This window comes from Papaver somniferum, unplaced genomic scaffold (genome assembly GCF_003573695.1).
Source record: "Papaver somniferum cultivar HN1 unplaced genomic scaffold, ASM357369v1 unplaced-scaffold_81, whole genome shotgun sequence".
Lineage (NCBI taxonomy): Eukaryota > Viridiplantae > Streptophyta > Magnoliopsida > Ranunculales > Papaveraceae > Papaver > Papaver somniferum.
Genome location: NW_020651082.1, coordinates 2864373 through 2882208, shown reverse-complemented (window position 1 = coordinate 2882208; position 17836 = coordinate 2864373). Strand labels below are relative to the sequence as shown.

General features: G+C 38.0%; 2 protein-coding genes across 4 annotated transcripts; both read right to left on the bottom strand.

Moving 5' to 3' along the window:
* Window positions 1-4948: 4948 nt before the first annotated feature.
* LOC113345287 lies at window positions 4949-9661 on the bottom strand. 2 transcript variants are annotated; one of them, XM_026589069.1, is made up of 7 exons: window positions 9526-9661; window positions 9137-9427; window positions 7792-8446; window positions 7496-7695; window positions 6681-6925; window positions 5750-6587; window positions 4949-5089 (listed from the first exon to the last, which is right to left on the bottom strand). In XM_026589069.1, exons 2-6 carry the CDS (start codon window positions 9403-9405, stop codon window positions 5794-5796), a joined length of 2163 nt encoding a protein of 720 aa, XP_026444854.1. In that variant the 5' UTR covers window positions 9406-9427; window positions 9526-9661; the 3' UTR covers window positions 4949-5089; window positions 5750-5793. The 2 variants fall into 2 exon arrangements, with proteins under 2 accessions (XP_026444854.1, XP_026444855.1); XM_026589070.1 differs by having other exon boundaries at window positions 9137-9410; window positions 9526-9583.
* An 805-nt stretch (window positions 9662-10466) lies between these two features.
* On the bottom strand, window positions 10467-17447 carry LOC113345288 (cytochrome P450 94A1-like). 2 transcript variants are annotated; one of them, XM_026589071.1, is made up of 4 exons: window positions 16994-17447; window positions 16671-16782; window positions 14141-14350; window positions 10467-13354 (listed from the first exon to the last, which is right to left on the bottom strand). In XM_026589071.1, exon 4 carries the CDS (start codon window positions 12284-12286, stop codon window positions 10754-10756), a length of 1533 nt encoding a protein of 510 aa, XP_026444856.1. In that variant the 5' UTR covers window positions 12287-13354; window positions 14141-14350; window positions 16671-16782; window positions 16994-17447; the 3' UTR covers window positions 10467-10753. The 2 variants fall into 2 exon arrangements, with proteins under 2 accessions (XP_026444856.1, XP_026444857.1); XM_026589072.1 differs by having other exon boundaries at window positions 16671-16775.
* Between the last annotated feature and the right edge of the window lie 389 nt (window positions 17448-17836).

Genomic DNA, 17836 nt, shown 5'->3' with positions numbered 1-17836 from the left:
GTTTCCGTGCCATTTCCTTCCCTATTACATGGATCATATCTGATCCACTTTGAAATGTAGAGAAATGATATCCCTTCTAAGTAGGAATATCGGAGACCATAGCGGATGAATTTTGAGAAATTTACCTACATTTAGGGGATAGGGAATCACTTTGAAATGTAGAGAAATGATATCCCTTCTAAGTAGGGATATGGGAGACCATAACAGATGAATTTTGAGAAATTTCCCTACATTTAGGGGATATGGAAGGAATAACCCCTACCATAGTGTGCCAAGCCTTATAGCAGTTCCTATGGAATGAACAAACTTGATAGTTTGTTCATTTTTCTCCCACTATGCACTTAACAAACATGAAAATTGGATGTTCAAACCAACAAATTTGTTGGTTTGTTCATTGAGTTGGAGGATATATCGAGAGTTTGATGATAGGCCGGGTGAGATTGCCTCAAAGGCTGGCGTTTGAGACAAAAGCGTTGGTTCTTTTCTTTCCAGCGCGCGTTCTTTACTAAATTGCCAGGGCTTGTCCTTCTAGCGCCGCGTTTTTCATATATGCGCCAACGTCTGAATTTGGACGGTTGAAAACTCTTGTGATCTAACGGATATAATTTTTGAGTTCTATAAATAATCCTCATTCCAACTCTAAATTCACACATTCTTCTCTCTCAAATCATCTACAAAAATGCCTCCCAGAGTTCGTGGTATTAGATACACTAAACAAGAGGACTTAGATATATTCTAAGCATACGTTTTTCACACACAAGATGTTGGAGATATCGGTAGGAATGTATCCCAATCGACGTTCTGGGAGAAAGTTTATGAAATGTTCGCTTCTGAAACAATGAATATTTATGGGCGTGATTGTCACGGATTGGCGCACCGTTTTAGTGTAATTGGTTGTACTGTATTGGAATTCGTCGCTCAACTAATAGAGAATCATAAAAATAAGCTCAACGGTGAATCCGAACATGAAGTGGAACCCAGAACTCTAGCGATGTGGCCAGCATCTCACCGAGGTCGTCCTTTCGACTTTCATGCTTGTTTCAACATTCGCACCACCCTCCGAAAATTAACGCATATGTAGTAGTTGTTTTAATCTAATGTATTTCTTTTGTTCTCATGTATGACGTGGTCGTTCAATGCAGTATGTTTTTATTTATGAGATTGATGGTGCAATATTTAATCGAGGAAAAATTTAAATTACTTATGATAATCGTAACAACACAAAATAAACAGCAAACTAAATAACATAATACCATAGTGAATCGATTTGTCCTTCAACTTCAATCAGCCCACTCCACCAAAAAACACTTAGGACATTCCCAGAAATGGCTTCCATATGTGTCTTCTTCATAAGACGTCCGCAAATGCATAAAAGTCTTGCAATCAAGCTTTGAGCATTCACTGATTCTCTGTGGACAATGTTTGTATTCGTGATCTCCATATCCATAATGCTTGCAGTGTAATAACTCCTTCTTCAATTTGGCTTTAAGTTTGAAGTTTCTGCAGAGTGTTGCAATCTTTTCTTCTTCTTCTTTTTTAATCTTCATAGCATCATCTAGCATATGTGGTTCCTATGGACAGTTGGGATCTTGACATTGAAAATACCTGAGCTTTTCCGGTTGTGATTCAATCACCATTCTGATGCGCGAACAACCTTCCCACGGACACTTTGAATACATCCAAGGGCATTGCATAAGACTGTGGTTAACCATCAAAAATAATGGACAAACCTCTTTTGCTTCGACACATAATATCTGCTTCACTTTGCCTTTAGAAAACATGGTGGATGTTGAGAGAAAGAAATATGTTGGTTTGGTTGAGAGACCACCACTAGTGTTGTATTTATAACAAAAAAATACGCTTTGGTAATTAAAACAGGCGGTTATAGTAAAATCGCGCGGTTTTACTACAAACGCCAACTCATATGGTAATTCAAACGGGCGCTTAAAAGAAAGCCGCGAGGTTATACTACAAACACCAACGGCTAAATTTCAAACGGCTTGATTTTCTTTCTGGACCTATAAATTCCATTCTTCCCGTCTACAAAATCACATCTTCTTCTTCTTTTCTAAAACTCTTAATCTCTCTCACTCTCTAGAAATGTCTGTTAGAAATCGTGGTCCCAAGTTTACTGAAGAAGATGATATAACTATATGCAAAGCATATTTTTTTCATAGGGTAATCACTGGTATGGGCTTTCAAGACGCTTATTTTTGGGAGAACGTTTTTTTCAATGTTCGTCTCACTGATGGGAAACCCAGAAAACCGAGATGCTCGTCGATTGCGTGCTCGTTTTCAATCTATTAGGCTTACAGTCCAGCCATTTCTTGCCCTTGTAATAGAAATTGATCGAGAAAAGTTCATTGGTGTAACTGAAGATGAAGTGATCCAAACAGCTCTTGATAATTGGGAGGAAGCTCACGACAAACCTTTTCGTTACGAAGCGTGTTTCAGAATTCTAAAATATGGTCCATCTCAAGCAAATCGTTACTGCACTCGAATGGCGGTCCCGGTCTTTACAATGGAAGAAGATGTTACTCTTGTTCGATGTTGGATACATCGTTTGATGAGACCAATGAACAGTGACTATTTCTGGGAAAGAGTATTGGGACATTTTGTAGCATCGCGGAACGAAACCATAAGAAACAGTAAGATCGTAGAACTAAGAATTGCATTCATCACTAAGGAAGTCAAACATTATACGGAAGTTTTGTGGATGGTTCACCGTCGCTATTCTGGATTATCCAACGAAGAACTGGTGAGTATCTTACCTTTGTCCTCACTGATCAACTGCATCATAAATATTTGAACTTCTTGTTTATCTGTTTTACAGAAAACCATCACTCAGACCAAGTTTACTGAAGAAAGCGGAAGAGAGTTTAAGCATTTTGAATGTTATGAACTCTACAAAGAGAATGTCGTCGGATTTGATGTCGCTTGATGTTTTTGTTGTGGTTTATTAAAATGTAGTTTGATGTTATTTGCAAGTTTAAATGGTAATAAATTTCGCTTAATCTTAAGTGGAAATCTATTTTCATTCATTGATGCCAATTCTTTTACAGGATATATAAACTTAAGCAATAATAAAACGTACTAAACAATTTCAATACAAATCGAGTACAAGTTTTGGCCCCTGTTTATCTTCATTTGACGTATCTTCCATTCAACGTGCTCTTTGACAGTTTCGCCTTTGTTTTTGAGTTTTTTGTTGTTAACTTTCAATACTGGAGCTCTTCTTTGCCTTTTAGCGGAACATTTTCTTGGAGCAACTTCAAAAGTTGCACTTCCCTCTTACAATTTTCAATCTTTTTAAAACTCCCACATATCTTAGAAACAGCAGCTTCAAGTTTTGCATCGCAGAAAAGTGTGATCGCTTTTCAGCCATTGAGAAATAGATTTTAGAAGAGAAAACTCAAGAGAAGTGAATTTTGGTGTGAGTGAATTGTTTGAAATCGATGATAATTTATGGAGGTAAAAAGTGAATTTTGAATTTAAAAAAAATACTCGTTGGCATTTTTGCTACAAACGCCAGCATCTTACGTTCAAGCGTCGCGTTGAAGCTGTGAGCTCCAGCACTTGTCCTTTTGACGCTGGCGATTTTGCTACAAACGCTAGCTTTTGTCCTACACTAGCGCGCTTAGTTATCAAACGCCAGAGTACTTTACCAAAGTGGAAAAGCCAATATCTCAGCTTTGTTTTACAGAGTCTTATTCCACTAGATAATGAGATGCAACTGTAACATGATACAGGGGATTTTGACATAAAGTTCAGTATAGGTCGGGCAGTACCGTACACTATGGATGATGCGATGTGCCTAGACAATTCAATCTTTTTTCTACTTTTTTTTTAATAAGAAAGGATGACGTATTAAATAAAAGACTATTACAATAAGTTTCTCTATTATGAGGGTTTCTACCCAGGCTGGCAACTCTTGAGACCAAAACACAGTGGTTTGCCACATTGGTCTGCCCAGGAACATAATGAAATTCCCCCTTATCAAAAGACTTGAGCAAATTTAAGCAGTCACTGATAATGCCCATTCTTCTCTTTTGCCCATTTGAGACCCCTTCCCAAGCAGCTAAGGCCTCCGCTTTCTCTGCATCTGCATCCTGAGCTTTTGATGGTACATGCCCTGCTCCTTTGCATGTGCCTGCATTATCAATGGCCACAAAACCAGATCCCATTAGATTTGTTTCATTACAGTAAGATGCATCAAAATTAACTTTTATGAATGATTATGGAGGAAGATTCCAGGGTGTTATCACTCTGTTTTGTAGTATTCTTTCCACATTGTTTCCCACAGACCCTTGATGTACATTACACCAGTCCATTCTATACTGCTGAATCAAATCAACAGTCTGTCCAACATTCACTTGAACATAATCAAAACCTGCCAATAATATCAAATCTTTCATCCACTTGGCTACCGGTAAACTACTAATTAGTAATTACTTGATCTATACCTCTGTTTTATTCAACTTTAAGCCTAATTTGTAGTTCTGTATAGCATTTTTACTACCCATGAAGTTTCTAAGCTTATGACTACTACACATGGCATGCTGAAGGAAGACAAACCACATATTCATATCAAAATAATTACGGTCAGAAATCACACCATTTGCAGATTAATCAGTTTATCATTCATTTGAAGTGCATTTTTCATTTTTCACACCATTTTTCATTTTTCATTTGAACCTTAGAAATACCAAAGTAATTGTTTTCTAGGAATTGTCTCTACTGATTTTCATAAGAAATTATGTTCTAGATGTAGCCTATCCCTAACAATTTTCCACCACAAAATCAGAACACGCTGAACAATTTAAACAGAAACACTGTTAAGTTCGAGAAACGTACCCGATGATCAAGAATCTTTACGACCACCAAGAAGAAATCATTGTCAACTTTCGTGAAATCTTGGACACCAACAACAACTTCCTTTTTCATCCTCAACCTTGGGAGCAAACTCCGAGCCACAGTCAGTTTCAAACCGTGCTTCTTTAAACAACTTGACATAAACATCAACTCCATTTGGAGGTAGCTCCATGTATCTCACAACTGATCCCCTTATGAAGCAACTCCTTAATGAAAGCTGCCATAAAAAATATGTGCAACGCCAAAAACATTATAAAAAGTAATGATAATGAAGAATATGAAAATTTAGTGCAAACAACAGAAACTTAGAATCAACTACGCTTTAACGCTTTAAATGGTGCTAACGTCGGGTAATCAAAGTTATTTTGGAGAGTCTATAAATCTCAAAGAAATGCATGATGTTTGAACTTTTTTTTTATTTCCTCCGCGGTGTCCTAAATTATGAGTAAAGCATCAGCGACGGATATTATTAGGCGTAGAGGCATCTAGACACATGGACTTCATTGCAAATAGCCATAGCATGCTGCCTCTACACGATCATTCCACAACTAGTAACCTGGTTGGCTTTCACAAACAAGGTTCAAGTCCATTTGAACACCTACTCTAGTACACAAAGATTCCACTATTGAGGATTGTTAGAACACAATGAAAACTATAGTCCCATTTTTGCTTCAAGTTCATGTGTTGAGGATTTTGCCAAGTCTTGGAATTAGTGGTAAGAAAAAACACACATACCGGTTAGACCCACGCAGTATTTAATATCAGACATATAGTGAATCTATAAATCCAAGAATCGTCTGTGTGGGTGATGTTAGACTTGTTAAATCCGAACTGAACATAGCATGGCATAGAAAATTTAAGATCGTTAGGAACATACCTTCAGAAATCACTAGGTGGTTTTTTTCTTTCTGAATCAAGTGCTCAACTCAACACTGTAAGTCTGTTCTTTTTCCTATTCGTTTTAATGGCAACACTTCGGGAGCTTCTCTTCAAATGAGCAGGAAGTCCTAGGATAGAAGATGGATGGCCAACAGATGTTCTACCTTTTTTAGCAGTCCATTTCAAGGGTAAATTCTTTACGATGTTGGAAACACCATTAGAACTATCCAACTCAACTGATCTCTGAATTTGGTCCAATATCTGGTTGGACCATGCAAGTGACTGATCGAGTGCAACTGAATCATCCATGGGTTTTTGCCACAAACTGAGAATGATTGATCTGAATGACTGAAATGACATTGAAGGCTGATGATCCTGGCCATTACTACATACCATATTCACCTTTATCACATGCTTGCAAAGGTTTCCTTGCAATGACCACGAACAGTCGCAAAGAGAGAAATCTGAACCTGGATTCCACACTATATGTGTCTGACTAGGGTCTTTCTGACTAATGACCTTGGCGAAGAGGCGATCTTTGCCGTCAAAGATAACAGCATTTTCGGGAATTTGCGAAGCTCGATGCCATGAAGATGATGCAATGTAATCCTCCTTGACAGTTTGAAAAGAATCAATTTCATCAGCGTAGCGGTCGAACCAGTAGCTTGGGTGTAATTCAGTGTTCAGCTGGTGGACTAGCCAATCTACTCGTTGCAGTGATCCTAGATGTGAATCATCATACAATATACGCTTCAGCTTCAAATGGTAGCCTTCAATGGCACCAGAAGCCTCCTGGCTGGCAAGCGGTAGAGATCTCATAGTTGTGAGCCACATTTCTATGTACAGTAAAAGTAAATTACAAGGTAAGTACAAGATCATTATAATATATCCCAACATACATGATGAAAGAGGGAAAAAATTTATCTAACCAATCTTAGGGACCCAACAGGCCTTAAAGTATTGCACGAAGGAAGTTTGGTCAACAAAATCTTGAATGAATTCCTCCATGACATCTACAGGATCAACACCTCCCCATATGCTGTAGGCAATTCGCCCAAGACGTTTGAACATCTCCCGCTGAACTTCAATGTTATGACATCTTTTGATAATGTTTCGGAGCCATGACCTGCGGACACGCCAGATAGAGAAAAGGACAGGACAGCAAAATATTTCCCTGAAACATCAGTCAATAAAGAAATCAAGGCCTGAAATTGTGAACTGCAAAAGAACAGGTTAAGCCTTACAACAATAGGTTATTAGGTCTTATACCAAAACACTATAGGAGCCCCATTTTTGACTTAGCATACTTGAGAGTCTGTCCCTCCTAGTTTTTATCCCTTCAATCAGTGCTTCGGATCGCAAACTAATAATTAAACAGTTTATTTGTCTCTCAAATAACTCTTGCTGGCTGGATGAAGTGTGAATATAAAATTCTACATGATGAGCTAGTTTATGTTGTACAAGGCATCACCTAGGCACAGGTTAGGCGCCTTAGTGGGAGTTTGGTGCCTAGGCACCTCCTTTATCTAGGGTTCCCTGTCAAGACCTAATTTACTAACCTAATCCCTAAAATCTAAATATGCGTTCATTCTTATCCAGTGCCTTCTTTTGAGTCATATATCACCTAAATTAGGTTTTCTAGTTAGAAAACAATGTATGACTAACGCCACAGCTCCATATTTTATACCCCAAGGCCACAACCCAAACGGCATAGGGTACATAGGAAAAAACTTAAAAATCTTGCCTGATTGGATCCATCTCTGCAGCTGCATCATCAATCATAAACCCATTGATCTTCCAACCAGAGTCGATTGAACGAGCTCGATCAACAAGAGCTTTCATCCATTTGGACACATCTTGCTTGGCAAAGCTACGTGTTATGACCCAAGCAATTGGAAGGGCATGATGTCTTGAGTCAAACACTAGAAGTGTACACAAAGGATACTGCCACAACAATAACCACAATCAACAAAAGATTTGATCATAAGCTTGTATTAATACCTGGGCACTGTAAACAAACTGCATACTTTTACTCCCTACCTTTAGCTTCTTGAGGCCAAATGTTGAATCAGCAGCCATGAGACTGTGATGTCCAAAACGGATCATTTGTTGCAACTGCCACTCTGTCTGAATCCCTAAGATGAATGAATCTGTATCTGACGCATCTTGATATATAAAAGTTGATTTCTTATTCTTCTCTACCCACAATTTGATGCTAACTTGATCATCAAGATCCAACTCATGTGTTGACCTTCTGATAATGATTCCCATTTTACGGACATACTCTGATGCTGACATACTAACTTTGGAGTTTGAACCGCAGTAGCGTTGAACACTTTCAATGTGATTCTGCAATATATTCTCCTCAGGGATGCCCAGATAAATCAATGCCATTGTTTGTTGCTGGATTTCATCACAAATGTATGGAACTGTTTTAGCACCAGGACCTATAGCATCTCGGTCTAGTGGGCCATGGCAAACAAATCCAGACTTGTTCACATGTTGACGTCTATCATTGTATATAAGTAGCGCAGCTGATGGACGGGCATATAAACGCTTCACTATGAAATTGCAAGTACATCCCCTCATTGATTGAGGTCTTGCTGCTCGATTTCTAGTGTTTATTCGATATCTCCTGCTAGGCAATATTTCTCCGCCCTCTCCATAATTTTCTGGACCAAACGAGCACCAGTATCTGCATGGAAATGACCCACTAATTCAAGTAGAGCATCTATCATATGTGAAGATAATATTATCCCGAAAAGACCAATACAAAAGAGTTCTCTCTTGACAAGATGGAAGAACGCGTGATGGCACCCAATATTCTTTAATGCAGTTATAAGCTCCGAAATCCAAAAATCCAAAACCAATAAAAGATGTATTCTATTCTTTCATAACAACCGTTCCTATGATGTAAATACAAAATATCATTTAATGAATGTCAAAGGGATAAAACACTGTCAGTTTTCTGAGACGTTGAGTATCGAACTACGTAATACATGTTAAAACCAACATATGTGCCCATTCAATCGCTACACATAATTTTCTCTCAAACTTGGAAAAACCAAACCAACAGAATATGTGTTCTTTCATAACAACTGTCTCCTATGAAGAAGTACTGTAAAGACAAATAATCGTATAAAGAATGTCAAAGTGATACACACTGTCAGTTTCCTGAGACCTCAAGTGATGAACTAGGTATACATGTTGAAACCAACATACTTGCCCATTCAATTGCTACACATATAAATTTTCTTTCAAAATTGCGATTCACTGAACACAGTTTAGTTTCACCAGGGACTATCCAGTGATTAAGCTACAGTAAACATTGAAAGAACCATGCTGCCTCAGGTAACACAGAGAGGAAATGAGGTTCACTACTTACAGGCGATATTCGAGATATTCATCACTCTTGTAACTAGTCAAACTCCCTCTGGTACGTTTTCTTCCTTTTTCAATATGAAACCGGGTCGGACATTCAGCGATAGAACACTCGCCAATTATGAATGCATCAACTCTTTCATATGGAATAAGTGCTACATCATCATGGTGCTCTGAAGTTCCATATTTGTTCCAAGTAAGATCAGCAGATGTGAATTCCTCCCCTGGTGGATCTTGTAACCTAATATCTTCAATTGATTCTATTATCTCCATCAAATCTGCTTCGAAAAAGTATCTACACAAGAGAATTGGTTAATTAAATCAAAAATGAATTCAAAGTGTTGGAGAAAATCTCTAACCCAGATAACCTTTGCATAATCAAGGAAAACTAACCTGTTTTGAATGCCAAATTGAATAAAGTTTTAAATTAGGGTTTTCGTTTTCGTTTCCGCGGAGAGGTTTATCCAAATAGTAGCAATGAAACGATTTTCTGCCGATGCATTTCTTAAACCCTAACTTATTCTGCAACAGAAAAAACTTCAGCCCCGTCTTTTTCATCTTAATCAAAATTTTGGGCCTCTTCGTTTGGGCCACCTATTTAGTCAAAATTTCGTTGACTAGGTCAAACTCTCAAATGCCATTGCAAGGTCTTGGAGCAGTAAGCCGCTTGCAAGAGAACATAAGCTTCAACTTGCTCGAGAGCTAAAAGCAGCCGAATCGAACCCCTGAACTATAACTTGGGAGTTTGATGGGCTAATCCGCCTTGGTTAACTCTGGTATTTTTCTGTGATGTTAATCATATATTCCCTCCGTTTCTCGAACTTGTTTTTAGGTTGAAACGAAAATGTGGTAGTTTTTTTTTTCCCTAAAAACGGAGGTAGTATTTATATGCTCTCGCTTTTGAAGCTGGAGATTCCAATCCTGCTGCATTTTATTACTAGATACTTATTTGGAAGTTTTATACTAATTCAGTATATCCATTTTAGGCTCTTCGGACTCCAAACTGGTTGCACGCTCATCTGCACCGGAAACTGAACAAACTTTTGCAACATCAATTGTCATTTTTGTTTTCATTTCTTCTTTATTTTCCTGAATCAATGTGTTTATAGCTTCCATGAGTCTGTCAAAATCTCTGTTAAGAGAGTCACGAGCAGCCTGACGTTTCTTCATTGCTTTTTCAGGGTCTTCCCGAACAACAGCGCAGAAAATCGATTCTGGAGATTTCCCGCTCTTTATCATTCTTTTATTTATATCTTCAATGCTTCTTTGTAAAGAGGCAATAACATCGTTTGATTTATTAAGCTTTTCCAATATTTCTTTCGCAACATCTGCCATTATTACTGATGTAAAATTATCTCTGTTGATTGGAAATACATATGACGTTACCCTTATATATAAGATACAAGATGAGAAACTTAGACCGTCCCAAACTTGGAGACCGGTTTTCCGTTTTTGACAAGGATTTCTAGTTCTTGTTTACAAGTTTCTTGATAGATTTTTGTTTACTATCCATCTGGGGTTTACGGATCCAATTCTATAATAACCGACTAAAATAAAGTCATCCAATGATGCCCATAGACTAAAACACTGCAACACAATGCAACATAAATCCATATAATTATCAGTGTCTGTCTTCACAGTTCCTATGTTGAATCTTCACTGGAAAACCACCTTTCATTTTCGAGGTTAAGTAGGAAATGAAAACAGGTTCAAATTCGTCTCCTTCTGCAGGAACAACTCGAAACCGACGTAAAATTTCAACAACTAACATCTTCATCTGCAAGAATGCCATCTCTTTACCTAAGCAAATCCTAGGTCCTGCCTGAAACACTGGATATGTGTAGGAGTCTTTGGCCATAAAGTGTAGTTTTCCGGTAGTTTTATCAATCTCTAACCATCTCTCTGGCTTGAACTCATTCCAGTTTGAACCCCACAAATTTTCCATCCGTCCCATTGCGTAAGGAGAATATGTCACAGTCATTCCCTTCTTTATAATAGTTCCGTCTGGTAAGATATCGTCGCTTGCTGCTTCTTTACCGTCAGCTGGGACTGGTGGGTACAACCTCATGCTTTCGCAAATCGACGCGTGGATGTAAGCCATGTCTTTGATGTCGTCGTAACCAGGTTCTTCTGACGTTTGGTTTATCTCTTTCATTATCTCTTCTTCTACCTTGGGGTTGCAGGAAATTAACCAGAAAAACCATGTCAAGGCTGCTGAAGTGGTGTCCTGACCTGCTAAGATGAAGCTTATAACAATATCGATCACAAAATCATCGTCTAAGTGCTCGTCTCTTAAGAACCTTGAGAGAAGATCAGTGGCCTCCAGTGAAGACCTGTCTTTGTTTTCTTTCTTTTGCATTATAAGGTTTTTGGCGTACTCTCGAACCTTCGAAGTGGCTTGCTTGAGTTTCTTCTCAGACCCAATGTTGAGAAATCTCTTAATCTTCCAGACTAATGGGATCACAGAACGGAAACGTCTTCCGCTAATCTCGGTAGCCTCTTCAAAAGCAGTAGCGAATTCGGTCTTATGGAGTGAAGGTGAAAGGTAGGCAGGATCATACCCAAAAGAGATTTTACAAATGTTGTCGAAAGCAAACCTTTGAAGAATATCTTGAAGATCAAGAACTGAGTTTTGCTCTGCTGTTGTTGACAGAATGGGAACTAGCCGATCAAAAACCTCGGTCTTAACAACATCTTCGATGAACTTACGAAGAGATTTAGTGTTGAACTCATGGCTTGATATCTGCCTCTGAAACTTCCAGGTATCCCCGTTAGTATTGAATATACCATTGCCCAGGAAATCTTTGAGAATGCTTATAGAGATTCCACCTTTTGGGTAAACAGAGAATTGGGTCTTGAGAATGTGCTTCACATTTTCAGGATTTGCAGTCCAAACTTGAGCAGGACCTAGTAAACCTCGAGAAGCAACATAAGTTCCCGTGGAACAATGGCGAAGTACATCTGCAATCCATTGGTTATTTCTGTTTTCATTCGCACGAATAGCGAAAGTAGAACCAACCAATGGGTAAGATCTTGGTAACTTCGACGACGAAGAAGAAGAATTACCTCCAGTTTTGATGACTAAGAATAAAATGATAATAGGGAGGAGGATGAAGAGAAGGCATGATGAAAGCGTAAACTCAAGCTCTAGCATGGTTGATGACTTGCAAAGGGTTTCTTGTTTTTCTTTTTTCTGTCTGGAATTGATTGTGCCGGTTATGAATTTCTATCAAGTTTGCAAATTTCATATTTATACTTGTGTTTATGTTGGCTGTATTATGCGTACCTCACGAATTGCGTCATTGATTTCAACCCATGTGGAAAAGTGTTGCTTTCAACGTAGTCAAACACTCTAATGGAAATTTCCATCCCTGCTGTAGCCTCAATGATGTCCCCAAATGCTCAACTTCTTCCAGATGACCTTGAGAAGGAAGTAAGGAAAAGATTTAAGAATTCTGTCATTAGCAAGTGGGGTTCGGTTCCTCACGTGTGACGTTTTCTTTCAGGTTTCATGGTGGTGTAGCTTCCCATCACCTTCTGTTCTTTTATACAGTAAGGTTCTGTAACTGCAGCATCTAACTTTACCATGTGTTATTTGAGTTCAGATTTACTCAGGCTGCAGGGAGAGGAAAGTTTTACCATTTAATCTCAGCTCAGATTTACTGGCATGTACCCCACATATTCATATGTTTCTTTCGGCGTCCCGGAGGCAGGCTGCACTACAAAATATGAAGATAAATCCAGAAATGAACTGTATGGAACATAAATCCAGAAATGAACTGTATGAGCCAGTTGATGCTGATCCGGGCAGATGAGGATAATGGCTGAAGATAAGGTACATGATCAACATCTAGAAATTCAAAAATATGAAGAAGTGTGATCCATCAAAATGTTAATCCAGGAAATCCCCTCATAGTGCAAGCTTCGGGGTATTATTGATCAGTCAGAGACCACAATCTAATTACAATCCCATTATTATACAGAACATGACTCGAATTTGGAGTTGGCAGTCTTCTGGAACTGTTGACTGCGGATACACGCATTCTGCCTTTGTAGGAACGTCAGAATCAACGTCGAATAATCTAGAAAGTAAGAGCAGAAGGTGAAGTCAGATATTCTCTTCACAATGGGAAGGTTCTTTGTCTTGTCCAGTGACTCTTCATTGCCGTAGATGGAACTGGCGAAATTCTCAACAGGAAATGATGGCGAAAGAGGCCCCTGCCTAGAAAGAGAAAGTGCTAATTAGAAATTATACTTGGAAGTAATTTATTTTCCAGCAAAACCAGACTTGTCTCACAAGGACTCTCTGACATTAACGAGCTAAAGATTACATAGTTAACCGAACGAGCTCATGATGTCTTTTTGAAGTAAAGACGTGTATAATCTTATACAAAGCTACTAGGATGCTTACACCTTGGTCCCCAACATGTAGAAACCGTTTTCATCATCTCGTAGTGAAAGATAGACATAAATAAAGAGAGAAGATACTAAACTGATTGAGAGATGAAACAAACCCTACCTGTCATGGAATAGATTGTTGTCAAAAGTTGCAATGTCGAAATAAAAGATTAAACTACCTAATGAAGATTTGAGAGATACTGAAGGAACAGCAGTTTTGCTCCCCATAACCATTTCTAAGCTTCTGGCTACTACACCTAGTATACTGAAGGATGACAACCCCATATTCATCCATTAACACATTCACAGTCAGATTCAAATCAGAATATCACCAAACTAACCAAGCCATTGCGGCAGTTACCAGATAAAACTCCATGGTGTGTCTGCGTGTGTTTTCAGCTAAAAGTGTACTTTTCAATTTATTATTCATCTCAAGTTCATTTTTCATTCAGCTTTTCTATACTCAGTGATGTATACAACTACAAAAGTATTAGTTTTCTAGGATTTGTCTCGAGTCTCTCAACCGATGTTCATAAGAAATTTGTTCTAAATTAACAGAACATTCAACGATTCAAATGGAAACAAATAATCATAAGTTCAAGATATATACCTGATGATCAAGAATCTTTACGACCACCAAGAAGAAGTCATAAGTTCCTTAACATCTTCGATGCCAACATCAACCTCGTTTTTCATCATCAAAACCTTGGGATCAAATTTCAATCCACAATCAGTTTCAAACAATCCTTCTCTGAACAACTAAACAACAACTCCTTCCGGGGGTAGCTGCACATATCTCCCAACTAATCCTTACTGAAATCTGCCAGACATGCGAAAACGTTGTAAAGAAGTATTTATAATGAATAAGGCACATGTACTGCAAACAACAGAAACAACAAAGGTAAGAATTAACTACGCTGTACTACATGGTGCTAACATCAGGTAATTAAGGTGATATTGAAGAGAATAAGGTAAGGGTCGCAAAGAAAAGCATGATGTTTCACCTTTTCTTTATTTACTTTGCGGTGTCATAAATCATCTTTAAAGCATAGGCTACGAGTATAATTATGGCTGGAGGCATCTACACACACGGACTGATAGGACTTATTTACAAATAGCCATAGCATCCTGCCTATACACAATTATTCCGCAACTAGTAATATGTTCATAATGATGATACAGGGATTTTGACATTAAGTGCAGTAGAGGTCTGCCAGTACCAGAAAGATATGCTCTGATGTGCCTAATTAACACTTCAGTCTAGTCTCTGCTTGGCTAACGGTAGAACATACAACTACTAATTACTAGATATCTACCACTGTTCTATTCAACTTTAAGCCTAATTTGTAGTTCTCCATAGCATTTTTACTACCCATAACACATGGGGTACTCAAGGATGATAAACCCCGTATTCATCCATTCGTTCAGATTCAGAACAGCACCAGACTAATCAAGCCACTGTTGCAGTTACCAGATACAACTCCCTGGTGTTCTGTGTGAGTATTCGGATAAAAAAGTACTACTATTCAATTTATTATTCATCTGAAGTGCAATATTCATTCAGGTTCTCAATTCTCAGTAATGTATAGCACATTAGAACTACAACAGTTTGCTACAATTTGTCTCTACTGATTTCATAAGAAATTATGTTCCAAATGTGACTTCATTAATGAAGAGTAGAAGCCCTAAGTGTGAGCTAGAGAGGAGTGGAGAAGATCCTTTCTAACCTAAAACACCTTCTCTTTTATACGAGAAATGAGTCCTTGGCTTTATTAGTAAGCGAAGGGTATCTTTGTAATCTTGGTGCGCAGCTCTCTTATAAAAGAGAAAGTGATTTCGGTTAAAAAGAATCTTCTTTCTCCTTCTTCTGTACTAGCTCATACTTAGAGGTTTTACTCCTCATAAATGGAGTTTCATGTAAGAACACAAATCTAATAATATCACTAAGGACGTAGGGAAAAATACGCCGACCACGTTAAATCCCAGTATTAACAACATATAACAAATTAACAACAAATAACCAATAGTTAACAACAAATTAACCAATAGGCAGCACTCCAAATTGGTTAACCTATTAACAACACAACAGTTCTCTTCAAATAATTTGGAGTACTACCTTTTGGTTACCACATCACATAGATTGTCGAGGTCGACACGACGACGCTTGTAGCAGAATATAACGATTAATTAATCAATAGGCAGCACTCCAAATTGGTTAAACAACAGTTCTCTGTAGCTTGATAGTAAATGCAAAAGAAAGTACAGACAGACCAAACTTTCAAAATCCAGTGATTCTTGTATGCCACAAGACATACCTAAAGAAAAACCTAAACAGGCTTGCAGTTTTCCCGCAGGTCCATCACTAAGCGGGGTTCAGCCACTACGGGATTTTCTTGTCACCAACCACTAAGGGATTTTCGGTAACAACAAATGCCCATTAAACAAAACTACAACAGCACCAACACATTCATAATTTGAACTCACTCACACGGTTGTGCATCTCTATACTACCCAGGTTGGGTAACTATCAAGATTTGTTAGTTTTCGATTGTTACAGCCCACACTCAATAAAACCTCTTATACATCACTTTCTTTTCTATTTTACTTTAGAGCCAGAGAAAATTTGTTATTTTGTTTGTTAGATTAACCAATTTGGAGTATTTCCTTTTGGTTACCACGTCATTATAGATTCCCGAAGTCGACATTTATCAGTCGGATATAACGATAAATTAACCAATAGACAGCACTCCAAAACAACAGTTCTCTTTAGCTCGATAGTATTTAAAAAGAAAGTAAAGACAAACAAAATTTTCTCAATCCAGTGTTTCTTGTATGCCACAAAACATACTGAAAGAAAAACCTACATGGATTAGAAGCTTTCTAGCAGGTCCATCACTAAGCGGGATTAGCCATTAGGGGATTTTCTTCTCACCACAAAGTCCAAGAGTTGGTAATCATAGAGGTGAACTCAAAACATTGAACACTAATTCTATAAACTCTAGAGATTCTGTCACAATAAATGCCCATTGAACTTAATACCTAAATTCAAACACCTACAAGTCTCCACATGATTCACAAATATATGGAATGTAAACAACAAAACCCTAGAAAATAATTCAAGATGGTAGAGGAGTAAATACCATGTGATGTGAGGATACTGTTCTTGATCAACAACTCTAGTATTCTCAAGTTATGAATAATTGAATGAAGAGTTCCAGTTACAGCTAAGTCATCCTTCAACTCAACTAAATCCTTGAGATAAGAGAAGAATCACAGCCAAAAAAAAAAATCATCAGACACTGAACCAAAATACTACTAAAAATCCATAAGAATTTCACAGAAAATTATCGAATTTGACAGAAAACCAACCACATTTTTATAGCAACTTCTAAGGAGTTTTAAGAGATAGATCATAATAAAACCTAAAAATCAGATAACTTAGTAAAGTATAGGAGTTATTTACTATTGAATCGTCCATCCCAAGACATTTCTGACTTTTCCATCCATTAGATAATCCGTCCAAAGAGCATAAGAAAGCCCCAGAACACCACCAATTAACCCGCACCAAAGCTGTCCCTTCTTTTTCAGAGAAGCGTCGATCTGATCCTGGTGTTGTTGTTGAAGCAGCCTCTCCAACATCTCATCCACCTTGTCTTTCGGTTTAATTTCGTTACCAAATTCTCCCATAACCTTCCTTGTTAAGCCTATCGACCTGTGCACGAGGAGGAGCAGTGATTTTGGACCCTGATAGTAGATTGGACCTGTTTTCAGACGAGGAATTTCTGACCGAAACGAACTTCCTACCTAAACCCTAAATTGGCTACCCATTTTTCTCAAAGGAAATTGGATTGTTGTGAGTTAACAAGTTTCTTTCTCTTCTTCTTCTTCTTCAGGGAGGCGATACAATCAAAAGGGAGGCTGAGGTACAAACACTAATGAAACGAAAAATAAAAATGCCCGGCACTGGTAATTGGGTATAGAAATCTAAGTGGACTTGGAATAACGGCTAAGGGGTGTCTCAACCGGAAAAATTACATCATTGCTCTTGACCTTATTAGAGTTAAACCAGACTATAGTTTAGCCTCCATAGATGAATTCCTTGGCGAAGAACAAAAAAAATTGGTTTAGCGTGGTTATTTATTTATCGATAAATGAATAAATTCAGATAAAATTTTCTTGATTAAGTAGTTAAATTGTATAAGTGAAGATGTATCAATGTACTTGGAGGGTAGTTGAAGGCCTGAAAACTGTAGAGTTACTTTTCTTAACCCCTAACACAGCATCTAAAATTCAACCATGTGATACT

Bases quoted from the DNA above. Each gene is read 5' to 3' on its own strand.
- LOC113345287 (XM_026589069.1), bottom strand. From the start codon at position 9,405: ATGGAGATAATAGAATCAATTGAAGATATTAGGTTACAAGATCCACCA. The intron at 6,926-7,495 runs GCAAGATTTTTA...CTGATGTTTCAG, and splicing joins GCAGAGATGGATCCAATCAG to GGAAATATTTTGCTGTCCTG. The intron at 6,588-6,680 runs GTTAGATAAATT...TACTGTACATAG, and splicing joins CTGTTGGGTCCCTAAGATTG to AAATGTGGCTCACAACTATG.
- LOC113345288 (XM_026589071.1), bottom strand. From the start codon at position 12,286: ATGCTAGAGCTTGAGTTTACGCTTTCATCATGCCTTCTCTTCATCCTC.